General features: G+C 41.5%; 1 protein-coding gene across 2 annotated transcripts in view; it reads right to left on the bottom strand.

Moving 5' to 3' along the window:
- The window catches only part of FMN2 (formin 2), a 399,417-nt gene extending 383,251 nt beyond the window's left edge, over window positions 1-16,166 (bottom strand). The window contains exon 1 of one of the 2 annotated variants that reach the window (XM_086694491.1): window positions 14,274-16,166. In XM_086694491.1, the coding sequence (XP_086550617.1) occupies window positions 14,274-15,870 (1,597 nt within the window). In that variant the 5' untranslated portion in view covers window positions 15,871-16,166. The remainder of the gene's footprint in view (window positions 1-14,273) is intronic. The other variant, XM_086694490.1, reaches the window with a different exon arrangement.
- Window positions 16,167-17,133: the final 967 nt, after the last annotated feature.

The following is a 17,133-nucleotide window of genomic DNA, read 5'->3' as shown; positions in this document are numbered from 1 at the left end:
TAAGAGAGCATGAGAGTTCCGAGCTCTTCCCCATTCCTTGCCCTATATATCTCTTTCATCTGACTATTCCTGAGTTATATCCTCTCATAATAAACTTTTGTAATAAAACTTATATCCTTTTGTGGTAATCTAGTAAGTAAAATGTATCTCTGTGCTTGGTGAGCTGCTCTAGCAAATTAATTGAACCCAAGGAGAGAGCTATTGGAACTTATGGCTGGTCAGTCAGAAGCCCAGGTGGCAACCCGGACTTTTGACTGGCATCTGAAAGAGGGGGAAGTCTGGTAGGACTGAACCCTTAACCTATGGTTACCTAACTCCAGGTAAATAATGTCAAAATTAAGTTGAATTATAAAACACCTAGCTGGTGTCATAAAGAATTGCTTAGTGCTGTAGGGAAAAAAAAAACACACATCAGAGTTGGTATCAGAATCTTAACTGTAACTTAACTATAAACTTGGGTATACTAACTGATCTTTAGGTTTAAAAAATATTCATTTATAACATAAGGACACTGAGAACATTTCTTTATTCCAACAATAACTAGAAATAATACAAAAGGAAGATACCATCTCCATTAGCAATAAAACATATGAAGCATCCTGAAACTAGATCAACAAAGAAAACACAAACCTTCTGTGGAGAAAAATCTAAAACTCTACTAAAACGACACAAATGATCTAAATAAACGAAGAGGTCTTTCATAGTCATGGATGACATTACAGAAGTGACAATAATCCTAAATTTAATCTGTAAATTTAATAAAATGTCAATCAAACTCCATCAGGACTTTTTAAGAAACTCCCTACTTATACGGAAGATAACATGTCCACCAACAGCTAGGTCAACTTTGGAAAAGGGGACACTTCCAGATAATTATACATATTGCAAAGCCACACGTTAAGAAGGGTATAGCACTGACTGAAGACAGAAAATCAAATATAAATGGAATAGATTGTCATAAACAAACTTACCTATACCTGGGAATCACATAAAGGTAGTGTAACAAAAAAAATCAATGAGTAAAAACTATTTAGGAGGTGATGCTGAAAAACTGGCTTGCCACATGGAGAAGAATAAAACTGAATCCTTACATTACATCATGCGCTCAAGAGGATGTTGACAGATCAAAGGCTTAAGTGTAAAAGGTGAAATGATAAAGCTAATAGAAGACTATGGAGAAGAGAATGTAACCTAGGAGGAAGACAGAATTTCTTAAATGAGAAGAAAATAGCACCAAACATGGGTGAAAAGTAGAATTGATCATACCAAAATTTAAGTATTTCTGTTCCAGCATGGCTGTAACAAATGTAAAGGAGGTAAGACATATTAAAAGATATATAGAATATCTAAAACTGATTCTATATGTTAAGATTCCAATGATTACATATAACTGAATCCACTCCAAAGAGTTTAAGTAGTAAGAGACTTACTAGAGAAAATTTTTATTGTACAGAATTTTGGAAGGGCTGCAGAAAAAGAGTCTAGAATCCTTTTAGACGTGCTAAGACACAACTTAGAACCAGGCCACCAAGAAGCGGCAGCCTCTTCTCTGATCTAAAGTCCTGGGCTCCAAGAGCACACTCCCATTCCCACTGTTACCTTTGCTGCCAGCCCCTGAACTGTGTTATACCGGCCACACCAGGAGCAGGGATACACCATGCACCACCCTAGACCTCAGGAAACTAGCACCTGGACGCTACCCTTCTGCCAACACTGCCCCAGAAGAATCTAATAGTTCACCCAGCTGTGCTCGTAAAGTACAAACAACAGCAGTTCCTACTAGGCCTCATTTAGGTCTTCCAAATCGAGTGGAAATTCGTCAAACCTAAGCCACATCTGAAATGAAACCCACGAGAGACTCTGAGAAACATCGCGTTTACATTAGCCTCTAATAGAAGGAAAGAAAATCAGGAGGCTCAGTGACAATCCTTCACATCCTTCACTTTTTCAATAAAATAGTATCGAGCATATACAAAGATACGAAGAACCCTTGTGAATAAATAAGGAAAATCAGGAAATCTATACAAAAGGATAAAAGGATACGAACAGGCAATTCATAGAAGGGTTTACCCAAATGGCTAAAAATGAACAAAAGTGTTCTCAAAGGCATTAGCCACCAGATAAATATAAAATAAAAGTTAAAGCAAGACACTGTTTGGTCTTATAAACAAGACCAAGATTGGATTGGTAAAATTCAAAAATTAGATAAATGCTAATTTACTGCATTAATGAAGTAAAAACTGGGGAAAGCATCCTGGAAAATAATCTGGTAGTACCCAGACAAATTAAGTAAATATTTTATAACCCAACAACTTCACTCTTGAATAAATACCCCAGAGAAATTCTCACACAAGGCCCCATACTGGAAGAGTCAGCAGTGCTGTCTGTGGTGGCAAAGAACAGGACTCCAGATGTTCATCGCTGTGCAAATGCTTAAACAAAATATGAAAAATGTCCAGAGCAACCGCACTGCACAACCCTAGGGAACATGAGTGACGTACAATAAAAAGTGAACAGTGCCACCTGGTGCATGCAGCCTGGCAGAACCCTCACTTTTTGGAATATGCAGTAAGAAGCAATGAACCTGATAGACATTCACCCAGAAAAAAATTGTAATTTTTTTTCCAAAGGACTGCTGGGTTCTTTTTAAAGCAACAGAAAGAAGTCCAACTCAGAGTGTTTGTATAAACTAAAATTAAACATATAAATATTACATACTTGACAAAAACAGGTATAATTTCAAGACTATATCAATCAAACATGTAAAAGCAGTTCCTTATGACTATTGGGAGGGCAGACTAGGAAATGAACCTACAGTTATTCCCTGCTTTTTAAAAAGTCACATAATGCCAATTTGCTTATGCAAAAGATCTATGTTATCCCTCGTTTTCACGAACCAAAAGAAATCTAAAGAGGACTTTTTCATTTTTTTTTAAAAAGGCAAAAAGCGAAAATAGCGTTCAGTACTTTTTTCTACCCTGACTTGACTGAAGCAGCGCCCACCCCAAGCAGCGAGTGGTGCCACCCAGCGCTTTCCCCGGGAACTACACTCGGCAAGTCAGCATCATGCCACCCGAGCTTTGAACAGTGTCTGTGACCATCTATACTTTATCTTGATTTATTTTGTGCATCTGTTCGTAAGATGTGTCCTAAGGTGTCAGAAAAAGCCTAAGAGAGGTTATGTTTTTTAAGTCTCAGAACCGTCAACATTTTCCCCACATAAACTAATGGTAATTGTTTCTTTGCTTTATACCATTTCGGCTTACAAAAGTTTTCATAGGAATGCCGTACTTTTGGATAATGAAGGAAACCTATACAGGGAATAACTACAAGGAAAAAATGAAGAGTCTTGCATGGAGTAATGATGGGGGTGTCATGCACTGAGGGATATGAGTAAATGAACTTTCTTTCCTGAGGATCAGGAATAGAGTGTCAATAATACTTAAAACTACTAGAGAGAACAGGAGATATCTGAAGAACTACAGAGACGGAATAACAAGGATGGGATAAAACTGCAGAGCATTAGGGGCGCCTGGGTGGCGCAGTCGGTTAAGCGTCCGGCTTCAGCCAGGTCACGATCTCGCGGTCCATGAGTTCGAGCCCCGCGTCGGGCTCTGGGCTGATGGCTCAGAGCCTGGAGCCTGTTTCCGATTCTGTGTCTCCCTCTCTCTCAGCCCCTCCCCCCTTCATGCTCTGTCTCTCTCTGTCCCAAAAATAAATAAAAATGTTGAAAAAAAAAAACTGCAGAGCATTAAATATTATTATGTATTTATTAATATATAAATACAGTGAAGATTTTAAACTTTGGCCTCAGGGCAATAGAGAATCACTGAAATGTTTTTAAACTGCACTGGCCACCTGATCTTCATACTGTTAATAGTTTACTCTCTAATCCCTGATATCTAAATGGGATGTGTCTGATGCTCAGGAGAGAGATAGGAGCTAAAGTTACCAATCTTTCATTGGTAATAAAACCAAGTAACTTTAGTTGGTAATAAAACCAAGAGGGTACATACAGAAGGAAATTGATGGTTCAACCTTAGGGGTTAGCCTAAAGCTACCTAAATCTGCATGCTCGAATTTTATTATCCCAAGGCAGATGGTAGCGAAAATAATCTTTGAATTTAGAGTCAAATGAGGCTCCTTATAGAAAAAATCCAAATCAAAGATAAAAGACTTCTAGATGGCTTTTTCACTTATGTCACATGTCATCCCAGACAAATGTCTCTCCACAGAAATCACTGAAGTTCTTATTCAACCTTTTATGCCCACCCACAATATGCTAGATCTAACAGAGTCAATACACGTTTGGATTTTTCTAAGATCGGAAGTGACAGATCAAACCCTATATCCTGAAATAAACTGCCAGGATACTCTCCAAACATTTTACACCCTCAGAACCATTTAACCAAAATAGCACTGCAGAGACATAAGATGTAATCATCCTGAAGAACATCTTGGAGAGCTGCAAAATGTAACACCTCCCATAAAGAATCTGCGTACCTTATGTCTCCAAAGGGGAAGTATTAGTCTATAGATTTAAAAGGGGGTGGGTTGAGGAAGAGAGGCCAATGATGTAAAAGTATCTAGGTTAAAAAATGAGTTGCAAGAGATTATCTCTATTGTTATCCCATTGTTTTCATTACTCTTTTAAAAGATAAGGCTTGGGGGCACCTGGGTGGCTTAGTCAGTTAAGCGTCTGACTCTTGACTTCAGCTCCGGTCACGAGCTCATGGTTTGTGAGATCAAGCCCCACTTTGGGTTCTGCTCTGACAGCCCAGATCCTGCTTGGAATTCCCTCTCCTTTTGTGCCCCTCCCCCGCTTGAGCGCACAAGTTCTCTCTCAAAATAAAGAAGTTAACATTTAAAAAAAAATAAAATATAAGACTTGTATGTTAACAATGAGGAGATTCATTGTTTACGTAACTTTCTCCAGAGTGTTCAAATGAATTCATTTGTGACCCTGAAACAGTTCTATTGTAGTCCATTTGCTTTTTAATGGGCTTAAACAAGCTGCACTTCTTTAAGGACAATAAAACAAAACAAAAGTAAAAATCCTAGGAGTTCTCAAAAGCTTTTGGCCTCTTTGTCTCTAAGAAAGTCTTATGTCAATAACTTCTAAATGGAATACCATAGATTCATAACAATTTTGAGTAAGCATACAGCACAGGGAAAATTGAAAACATACACAAACCAACATAGTTGAACCTTGAGCAACATGGGTTTGAACTGCCTGGGTCCACTTACACAAGGATTTGTTTTCCAATAAATACAATACACTACTGTAAATTTATTTTATCTTCCTTATTGTCTTAATAACATTTTCTTTTTCCTAGGTTACCATATTGGAAGAATACAGTAAATAATACATATATAAAATATGTTTTAATAGACTTTTTATTATCGTTAAGTCTTATGGCAAACAGTAAGCTATTAATATTTAGGTTTTTGGGGGTGTCAAAAGTTTTACGTGGATTTTCGACCGTATGAACGGTGTTGGTGCCCCTAATCCCTGTGGTTTAAGGGTCAACTGTATGTTAAAGTACAATGAAGTAAGAAAATAGTACGACTTTTATTGAGCAATTTAAACTAAAAAAAAAAAAAAAAAAAAAAGTGCAAAGCCAACAATCCACCCAAGAATAGGAGATGACTTATATCGGAGCTAATAAATCTAAAAAGAACTTGCTCAATATATTTGGTGTTAATATTAGAAAGACTCCAGATACTCTAAATCCTTGTGTCACACATTGTGTCATACACAGCTGTTTCATAAAACAGGTCAACCACACACTACACACAGTCACTACCTTAGTGTTCAAAAACACAAGGTCCTAAATTCAAGGTAGTGACAGCCCAACCAATCTGAATCTCCTCTAGTATCAACCAAAATTGGCCCAAACGAGCAAAATCAAAACATCACTGCTCTCACCACCACTTATTACCGATACCCAAAGTATCTTTATCCCACTGTATAAATGGATCCTCCAGTACAAGGAGTTTCTTCAGCTCTAACAGTAAAGAAAAATTAAACATGCAGAGGTTCGTTGTTAGGAGAAAAGGTAACTGCCAGAACCATCCCTTCTATAGAATATAAGGTTGGATGAGACCTGGACAAAGCAGCTTCCCAGCAAGACTGCATTCATTTTTATACCTAGGAAACCAGGGTACCAAGTGATAAGAAACTATTGCCTCGGGTCTCCCACGAATTCAGTGGGATACTTTAAAAGGGAGACAGACTGAAAGATTCTCAGCCATAGATGTGCCATAGCAGTGCTACAAACTTACTGATAAACATCATTCTTTCCCCTCCTGCGTATGCAAAGCCAACAATTTAAATGACGCAATTAATTTCCATAGATGTCCACTATATTCCTGAGTACAACAAAGAACCCTTCTGCTAGAAGTACAACAACAACAACAACCCCCCCCCCCCCGCCGGGTAGTATTTAAGCATCACTTTAAAACACCATACAGGCATAATTTTTTTAAAGAAATAATTCCATTCCCCATGAAAATAAAAAGGCTATCTTCAGCCCATCGTGGTTTTGATATAACAGATAAGACAGCTTCAAGTGCGTCCAGGATATGTGGAAACTGACTAGATCACAGAAGAGTGGGAGCTATTTTCCTATCCAATCAATGCCTCCCAGGACATCCTTGGAAAGGAGGAAGACATACATGTTTCTCTTTCTCTCATCTATAGAGGAGCAGATGTCAAAGAGTAATAATTCTTCAGCATGGTTAGAGTCCTCTTACAGCATCCAATTACTATCATTATTTGTTCATATAATGTTAACGTGTGATAATTTACTAAATAGCATTTCAAATTGATTACAAGTCATATTTGTCCTGTATTTATATTTTTAATATAAAAACAGCCTTGGAAAGTTTTCAGCCACTAAAATTATAGCCAATAACTATAAAGTCATAGACAGTACTTGCTTGTTTCTCTCTAATGTGTCCCTTCATGCTAAATTTCATTAACATCAGGTTATTACTTATAATGAAAACAGGAATAAACAGAGTAATAAAATTTTCTCTATTTCCTTTACCTCTTCTTTCATTACCAATAAAATTCATAATTAGAAGCTCTGAGTTGCTATACAATCTTTGCTATTTTTTTTTAATTTTTTTTTAATGTTTATTTATTTTTGAGACAGAGAGAGACAGAGCATGAACAGGGGAGGGGCAGAGAGAGGAAGACACAGAATCTGAAGCAGGCTCCAGGCTCTGAGCTGTCAGCACAGAGCCCGACGCGGGGCTCGAACTCACAGACCGTGAGATCATGACCTGAGCCGAAGTCGGACGCTTAACCGACTGAGCCACCCAGGCGCCCCAATCTTTACTATTTTAAAATCAACCAACAAATACAGGAAGAGATGTTCTCTCAACACAAGTTCTATCAAAGTATCATCCTACTTTCATTAGATTCAATCACATCTCAGTGAAAATAACTAATTTTGACTAATCAAAAATTTTAGTAATTTTCCAGCTTGAATTCAATGGGAAGTTACCAATAGGAAGCCTAGCTATCCAACCTGCCTGTTTAAAAAAAAAAATGGCAAACAATTATTCCTAAAGAGCTCAGTATGCTCATCGTCCATCATATTCACTGGCACACAGCAGGCACAGAATAGATATTGGTGGATGCGTTGATAGAAGATTAGATAACGGACAGAATCAGGTGAGTAGGGAAGGAGGAAAGAAAAGAGGAAACAGGTGAGAAAAAAGACCAGATGAATCCCTAAATCCAAGAAGTGTACAGAATATGACGCAGACAATAATACGTGCAATGACATTGAAATAAATGGCTGCCCGTTAGGTGAAACCAGTAAACATAGGAAAAATGGAAATGGGAATTTAATCAGCCCTTTCAGATGCTAAATCAAGAGTGACAATAGTATGTTCCAAGAGGGTAAAAACTTCAAGACAAAGGCACAAAGTCAGGAAAATAAAATGCATGTTCATAGAACAGTAACCAGACTAACTTGTCTAAAGTTGAGAGCTTATGAAGGAAGTTGTGGGAGGTTAGGCTGCAAAGGCAGGTGCCGTACCCAGAGGCTGTGCACAACATAAATACTGAGGGTGCCTGCCTGCTGCCTCCTCTTCCCCACTCCTCCTTTAAAAATTAGCACCTGCGGGGCGCCTGGGTGGCACAGTCGGTTAAGCGTCCGACTTCAGCCAGGTCATGATCTCGCAGTCCGTGAGTTCGAGCCCCGCGTCGGGGTCTGGGCTGATGGCTCAGAGCCTGGAGCCTGTTTCCGATTCTGTGTCTCCCTCTCTCTCTGCCCCTCCCCCGTTCATGCTCTGTCTCTCTCTGTCCCAAAAATAAATAAACGTTGAAAAAAAAAAAATTTAAAAATTAGCACCTGCAAGGGCGCCTGGGTGGCTCAGTCGGTTAAGCGGCTCCGGTCATGATCTCACGGTCCGTGAGTTCGAGCCCCGCGTCGGGCTCTGTGCTGACAGCTCAGAGCCTGGAGCATGTTTCAGATTCTGTGTCTCCCTCTCTCTGACCCTCCCCTGTTCATGCTCTGTCTCTCCCTGTCTCAAAAATAAATAAAAAACGTTAAAAAGAATTAAAAAAAAAAAATTAGCACCTGCACCCAATCACACAGCCACAACCCCCATCATATACTTTCCTTATCCAAACCCTGAAGGAAACCAAAATTTATGATAAAGTGACAAAAAAGCTTACAATCATAGAAAATGCTAAAAGAAAAAAAAAACATGATGAACAAACAATTGGGAAAAAACTAGGGACTAGGTATATTAATTATCAACTAGCACCTGATTATATCCTACCAAGCTTCTGTATACAATCTCAGAGTTGTTTTGTTTTGTTTTGTTTTGTTTTGTTTTGCTTTAACCAACTTGGTTTTGGATCACTTTGAGCAATGAAGTTTATTAAGGCGATGAACCAGGATAGGAACTCAAACAGCACCTACTCAAACAGTATGCCTCCTACATGCTAGGCAGATTTGTAGTGGCTTTATACATACTATTTCACTTAATCTTAACATTATTAATTTGAAATTACTCCTCCAGCTTCATATATGTGAGGAAAAATTACTTGAGAGTCACTTTAAAAAGCTAGGATACAAATTTATCTGCTTAACTATCACATGACTGTGTATGTTCAGCACATTGTAATAGAATCAGAAGGAAATACGGCTCTAAAAGCACTTGTTCAATTTCAAATACACATGGTTTATATCTAAATACCTAAATGCACTTAAAACTAGGCCAGTCCTCAACTCATAAAGTCATCATTAAAGCCCATCACTGGGGTACTTGACTTCAACCCAAACCACAGTCTTAAAGAAATCATAAGAAATGATTTTTCCAACCAAACTAATCTAGTCTCAGCTTTTGTTACCATGATCTATTCTGATATATGGAACCCAGTAATTCAAGAAATAGGGGAAAGGACAGCATTCATATAACCCCCTTTCCTGTTAGAGTAAGAAAGATGCATTTTCTATATACATCTGGGATGATTTCTGACTTTCCTTCACATATTGGGACATGAAGGATATATTTACTCTGTCAGATGCTAATACGAGAAATAAGACTGCAACTGGCCTTCACAAATCAAAGTTTAATAATTTTAACCAGCTATATAAGAAAACCTTGTACTCCTAGAGTGGGTCCTTCTCTACAGATGTAAAAATCAAGATAACCTTTAGAAAAGCCAAAATGAGAGTCACACAATCCAAATGCTAATGCCCAAGCCAATTATCAATTAGTTAGCAACTCAAAAGCTCACTGATACACCTGATTTTACACCTAGGCATGTTAACAAAAGATTTGCTTACCTAAGTACATATCTTAGAGGAGGGATTTACTAGCTTAATGACCTTAGGCAAGTTACTTCACGGGTCTGAACCTTGCTTAGCTCATTGGGAAAATGGGGGTAAACAGCTATACTTTAAAACTGTTGTAAGGATTATAGACACTTATGTAATGCACCACACAGTATCTGGCATTTAGTAGAAGTGCAATAAATATAACTTTACATGATAATTACAGGCTTTGCCAGCCAATAACAAATTGATCAGAAAGACCAAATTAGAAGTATGAGGGGTTGGTGGAGAGAAGACAAAGACAGCTCTATGAATAAATAGCTGAGAGGAAGGAAAGAGTCGAGAAACAAAGATGCAAAACCTCAGGACTAGAGCCAGCCTGCACACTGCAATAGCTGTGGAGGGCTTCCCCAGTGTTTTCACAGCACGTAACAATGGCCTGCCTTCACTAAGCCATTTAAAACAGATTAAACTTTGATTCCATGTGTTTAAAAAAAAGACAGATAAGCACATAATTGACTTTGGAAAGCTTCCTATCAAAAGTGATTTAGCATCACAAATTTAACATTTTACATGTCTAAACTTTAATTAACTGCAAAAATCTATGAACAAGCTTCTGCTAGACTTAATGTACAAAAGAACCTCTCAAATTTCAGAAGCCATTTTTTTCTCCTCAGCACTGAAAAAAACTGTATTTCAAACAAATTAACTGGAAATATTTCAGTGCAATGGCCTAAAACATCATCAGCTTTTAACAGCTAACACAAGATAAAGTTTTTGTCTCCATCATCACTAAAAATGTTTTTATATCTACCAAACAAACACAAACATGTGCCATGAAGATCTCTTTCCACTTGAATTTTCTCCCTACATTTGGAAGGCAGTAAAAAAGCAAAAACATCTGTTCCTTTCTGCAGAGCTGACAACCCTCATTCTATGGTTTAAAAATAAATGGTGTTTATGGAAGTTTATAGATAAATGATCACCTGCTTCAAAGGCAGCGGGCAATTAATGGATCCAAAGACATGCATGTAAAATTAAGGCCAAAAAAAGAAAACAAAACAGATTCCCTAAGGAGAATACTACTGTGCCCTAGGCCTCTGATAATATCCAAGACACCCATAAAATTGTAGACGATGGTAAAGAACCAAATGTGATGCCAGATGACAAGAAAACAGACAGCAACTGAGAAACAGGGGCCTGTGTCAATCTGGATTCACTCCACCACAAGAACAGTTTCCCTGAGAGCTGTCTAGAGAAAATCTGGATCAGTCTAACCAAGAATCACTGTTCTTCCAGCCCAAGGAAGGCCAGATGTTCAACAATTAAAGGGATGGACCTTATTAGAAACAGGAACTGAAAAATCTTATAAAGTCTGTATTTTTTATAAACAGCTTTTACTCCATGTTGCCTTACAGTGTCAAATATCCAAAAATAAGTAATAAGCAAGGACATTCAGACTTAAATCAGTAGACTCAGCTTCTATTTCTGGCTCTGCCTCTGAATGAATCACAGTGTGACCTTGAGAAAATTATTTCATCTCTTTACCTACCTGCATTTCCCCACCAGCTACAAGATTAGGTTCAACCCACAAATTTTTCTTTTTTTGAAAAGAAAGTGAGTGGGTGAGATAAATATATGGAAACTGCTACACAAAGATCTACTGATCACAGACCAGCTATATACCCAACCATCAAAGACAAAATCAGTAATGTCCATATTAAAACAACTCACTCTGCAATTTCACCCTTGTACAGTAAAAAATTCTCCCTGGAGAAGGAAATAGAACACAGGTACTCACTGAACAGGACTCCTTGAATTGTCCAAAATTTCAAATTTGGAAATACTTAGCAAAATAAAGTGCAATGCAAGGAACAAGGATGAACCATGTTTTTCTCTTAAGGGCCTACGATCTTCAAGACTCTGATCAATCCTCCTAGGAATGAATTCCTCTTCCCTGACCCCTGCCAAGGAGATCAGTCCCTGTACCCTTGATGCTCCCAGAACACATGTTTCCATGTGCTCCTGCGTACTCAGGGAGCCCTGGAGAAACAAAACCCTGATTTAATGACCTTTGTATGTCCTGCCACTAGCATATTGCCTGATACAACGTGGCTGCCCAGAATATACATATATATACGTATATATGTATATATGTGTATATATACATATATATATGTTAAATTAAAGTGAATATATATATATATATATATCCAAAGTCTAATGCTATTAGAATGAGCAACCATTAATATTAATAGATGATAATCTGAATCGTGGTGACATTTTCATTTAAAAATATATATTTATAAATGAATGATTACCTAGATAAAGATGAAACACATGGTTTCTCACCAAAATTAAATTCAAAAAATTAACTCAAGAATTTTCCTATCTTCTTCCCTCAAAAATGATCTTTCAAGGCCTTTTTTTTTTTGTTTTTTATTCATATTTTTTTACAACTTATCTAAAGGGTATTAGACTATAAGCATCCCTTTCATTTAACCTACACAATAAAGGGAAGGGAGAAGAAGTTAAAAAAAAATAAAAAGAAAGAGAGCAAGCAATAAATAAATGAATAAAGTGAATAAAGACTAGTCTTAGTATAAGAATCTATAAATGTAAAACAAAAGGTGAAACATATGTAAAATACAGGTGAAAATAAAAATGTGGTAAATACAAGTTGGCATTTAGCCAACTAAGTAGCTATGCCCATTGAGAAATGTCACTTAAGAAATGTGTTTTTTAATGTTTATTTATTTTGAGAGACAGAAAGAGCAGGGAAGGGACAGAGAGAGAGGAAGAGAGAGAATTCCAAGCAGACTTCATGCTGCCAGAGCAGAGTCCTACGTGGGGCTCAAACCCACCAAATGTGAGATCATGAGCTGAGCTGAAACCAAGAGCTAGATACTTAACTGACTGACCCACCCAGGAGCCCCAAGAAATGTTTTATAGATAACCTATTTATTACAGTAACAGAATTGAAGGCTTAAGCTTTTCAAATTACATTTGAAATTTTTACCATGCAAATATTTATCATAACCTACCAGTAATTGCATAAATTGTCATTCTTTCCTATTCCATAAATTCTTGCACTTATTATTTCCTTTAATAATTAAGAGTAGAAGGAAGAGGGCACCTGGGTGGCTCAGTCCGTTAAGCGTTGGACTTTTTGATTTTGGCTCAGGTCATGATCTCACGGTTCGTGAGTGTGAGCCCTGCATCGGGCTCTGTGCTGACAGTGTAGAACCTGCTTGGGATTCTCTCTCTCTCTCTCTCTCTCTCTCTCTCTCTCTCTCTCTGTGTGTGTGTGTGTGTGTGTGTGTGTGTGTGTTCCTCCCCCACTTGTTCTCTCTCTCAAAATAAACTTTAGGGGCGCCTGGGTGGCGCAGTCGGTTAAGCGTCCGACTTCAGCCAGGTCACGATCTCGCGGTCCGTGAGTTCCAGCCCCGCGTCGGGCTCTGGGCTGATGGCTCAGAGCCTGGAGCCTGTTTCCGATTCTGTGTCTCCCTCTCTCTCTGCCCCTCCCCTGTTCATGCTCTGTCTCTCTCTGTCCCAAAAATAAATAAACATTGAAAAAAAATTAAAAATAAAATAAAATAAAATAAAATAAACTTTAAACATTAAAAAAAAAAAGAGTAGAAGGAAGAGAACATGAAACAATGAGTAGCTAAGGTAAGGCGTTGGGACCTACACACCTATAAGAAAGGATAAACTAATTACCACAGTAAATGGACCCTTTAGCTGGGCTTTTATGGTGCCCACCAGTTGGATTACACGTCCTTGTGGTCTTCTCACCTTCAGCGACTCCAAGCTATACCTGTTTTGATTGGACATAAAACCAAATGAAAATTATCCCTAATATTCTATTTCGTTACTTATTAACTTTCTAAGAGTGGTTGCATCAGCAAACTGGAGTACATCCCCTTAACTTCACTGAGTAGTCAACCCAGATTGCTGACAGAAACTACATATTACATATATAAGCATACACATATATATTAGAGCAGTCAGAGATCGCCTCTGGATAGTACTGGAATAAATTATTTGTTTCTCCCACGCTGACCCTTGTCAAAAAATCATTCACAATTTTCTTATTTTTAATGATGTGAGGATGAGGAAGGAAAGACAATGATGGCTCAGTTAGCTGTGAAAAAAAAAAAAAAAAAAAAGAGTTGATCTGCCTGGCGGGACCCTGGACACAGAGAATAGCACATTTTGGACAAATGGTTGGAGCAGCCCTTCCTTGCGATGACTTAGGAGACATAACAAAGTTGTTCCCTTTAAGACCTTGTTAAAAAAAAAAAAAGAACAATAAAAACCCAGAAATTTTACTAAACTTGAAGGCAGGACGTGAAAGGATTCCCTGAGTCAGGACTTGCCAGAAGCAAGTCTAGGCTTCGCGAAGGGAGGAGAGCAAGTGACCGGGGAAGGCCCTGATTGGCAGGTGACCCAGCAGCAGGGCGCGCTCACCTGTGAACACGTTCTGGAAGCCATCCGCAGCCGCCGGCGCCCCAGACACCTTGGCTGCCAGTACGGGGGGCACCCCACCGCCCCCCTCTGAGGCAGCCTCGCGTTCCGGTAGGTGCGCAGAGCCCCCGGCCGGGGGCGCGCGGCTGCCTAGCTCCTCTGTCCAGTCCGCTGAGCGGCTGAGGCCGCAGGTGAGGCCGCCGTCGGCCCGGTGCTTCTTGGGCGGAGCGGCGGCGGAGACGAGGGCAGCCCTGGGCCCCCGGCTCAGGGAAGACTCCAGCCGCCTCTTAATCCTGGGGCTCTGGCTGGGAGACTGAGACGGAGAGTGATTGGGCGAGCTGAGTTGCCGGGTGGTGGTCTTGATGTAGCAGGGAGTGATGAGCGGGTAGGGCTTGAAGCAGCGTGGACTGGGCGCAGGACTGCCTGGCAGGGAGGCGGCTGCCAGGGCGCCGGGCCTGCCGGGCTCCCCCTCGGGCTCTGCCCCCGGCCTCGGGGGGTCCTCTCCCACCTCCAGGCCCCACGCCTCCCCTGGAGAGTCTCGGGGGGCATCCTCAAAAGTGTCTTCCTCGCCTTCCTCATCAGTGTCCCCAACCCCTGGGCCGGGGCTTCTGGCCGAGCCCTCCTCCGCTGGTGAGGACTCGGGGAACCGGAAGGCCGGGGAGGAGGGCGAGTCTGCATCAGCAGGCTGGCCCACCGGCAGGCCAGGCACAGCTAAGGCTCCGGGGGGTGGAGGCTGCTCGGGCACCCGGGGCTCGGTGACCAGGCTCCGAGGCAGGTCAGACAGCGTAGACCGAGCCTGCTCCGTGTCGGGACTGCAAGGGGCCTCCCCGGCTGCGCTGCTCGTGCCCAGCAGGTACTGGTCCAGGCCCAAGAAGGCCCCGGGCTGGGGGGAGGCGGCTGTGGGGGCTGCTGCAGGCTTCTCAGGGCCCTGGAGCAGCAGCTGCTGCTGCTGCTGCTGCTGCTGCTGCTGCTGCTGCTGCTGCTGCTGCTGGCGAATCGCCTGCTGGATGTCTGAGAGCAAATCCTCTTGCTCCGTGGCCGAGTGAAAGCTATAGATGTCCGTGTCCGAGCCGGAACTGGTTCTTTGTCCATCCTGCACCCCTGCAGCAGCTTCCAAATCCCCCAAGACCACCCTGCCCCCAACCCCAACATCGGTGGGTCCAGAGCCACTTGGACGGGTTACCTCGAAAGGGTCAGCACACTCGGTATCCGACAGGCCCGTCTCGTCTGCAGAGAGGCTGAGATCTGGGGTCTTGGTGACCAGGGAGTGCGCGCTGTCCAGCTCCCCGATCTGCAAGGCCTGGGAGTCCAGCACATCCTCGCGGGAGCCGCTGGTGCCTTTCCCCTTGGACAGGTTCTTCCTGATCCGCAGGTTGGAAAACACTGAGGCTCTGGATTCCGACTTGCTCTTCTTCTTGCCTGGCTCTCCCCCGCCGCCACCTCCTCCCCCCTTGCCGTGCTTGCCCAGCGCCTTCTTGCCCCCGCTCCCCTTCTTTGTGGCTTCCACATCTCTGGGCCCGACAGCATCCTCGGCGCTGCTTCCGCCTTCGTGCAAGGCATCACCTGCGCTCCTCTTCAGCTTCCCATCCTGGTTCCCCATGTTGCGATCCCGCTGCTGAGCCGAGGCGCCTCCGGCATTCAGGCCATGCCGGCCCTCCTTGGCCCCCAGCCCGCACAGGGGGAGGCTCCCGGGACAGTCAGGCGGCCAGGCGAGCCGCTGGGAGAGGAGGCCAAATCGCGCGGGGCTGGCCCTGCTAGCATCTGCCTCCTCTTCGCACAATGCGCGCTTGCTCCCGCGGCGGCCGTGGCTGCGGCTGCAGCCGAGAGCGAGCAGGCGGCAGCCCAGAACATGCTCAGTGCTGCGCTCTGAGTCCGCCAATGGCTGCGCAGAACGCAGCCGGGGCCTGGCCCCCCAATGGCCGCCGCCCCCCCCTCCGCCCTCGCTCGGCTTCTCCCCGAAGCCGGGCGCGAAAACTGTTTGCTCAATCTCGGAGACTTTCATCTCCGCTGTGCGAATCGAATGCATTGTCCCCGTGGAAAGAGCTCGTCAGCTGGAAGATGCACATGGAACGTCAAAGCTCCGGGACCTGCCATGAAAAAAAAAAAAAAAAAAGTTAAAAAGAATTTTAAACGGTGAAAAAACCGAAGCCAAATTCCAATTGAGAGGTTCTATAATATCGAGGCCACATACACTACCCACTCCCCCCTTCAAGTGCCTGAAGAAGCATGGCTCTTCAATAAATATTTGTGGAGCGAATGGATTGTTCTTTAATAACTGATAGTCTTGAACACTGTTAATGTGCTTGAGCATATGGTTTAGGAATGGTTGCTACATATAGTGCTGCTTTTATGTTTGATGCAGACCTTGCATCTGTTTACTTGAGAGATTAGCTGCCGTTTCAAAAGTTCATTTTTTCGAATTTTTTATGACAAAATAGCAAAGTGAATTAAAAAAAAATCCTAAGAGATTAGAGTTGATTAAAATGCTAATCTCCAAAATTCTATGTATTTACCATATAAATCAAATAGCATTTGTATTCCAAAAGGGTACATATACTATAACTCCCAGGAGGTCAGACTCATCAATATTAAACATGCTCCTATTGTTGTTGCATATAAAAAGGAAAAAGACAAAAAAGGAAACACCCTTGGCACAGACACATGAATTCAGATGTTATGCTATAAACCACCGCTTCCCAAGCAAACCCTTTAAGGCAAACTTTGTCCTTGCCTTTACTATAAAAGTTTGTAACAGTTTAACAGAATTTCTTAACATTCTGGCTCCTGTATTAATAGAGAAATTTCCTCCGTTGTAAACGTTGTCACTGTTACTTAGGAAATTTAGTTACCCGTATTAAAGCAT

The sequence above is a fragment of the Puma concolor genome, chromosome E4 (assembly GCF_028749965.1).
Source record: "Puma concolor isolate L17-30 chromosome E4, mPumCon1.1.hap2, whole genome shotgun sequence".
Taxonomy (NCBI): Eukaryota; Metazoa; Chordata; class Mammalia; order Carnivora; family Felidae; genus Puma; species Puma concolor.
Note: the sequence above shows the minus strand (reverse complement) of the source record. Positions and strands in the feature narration are given on the sequence as shown.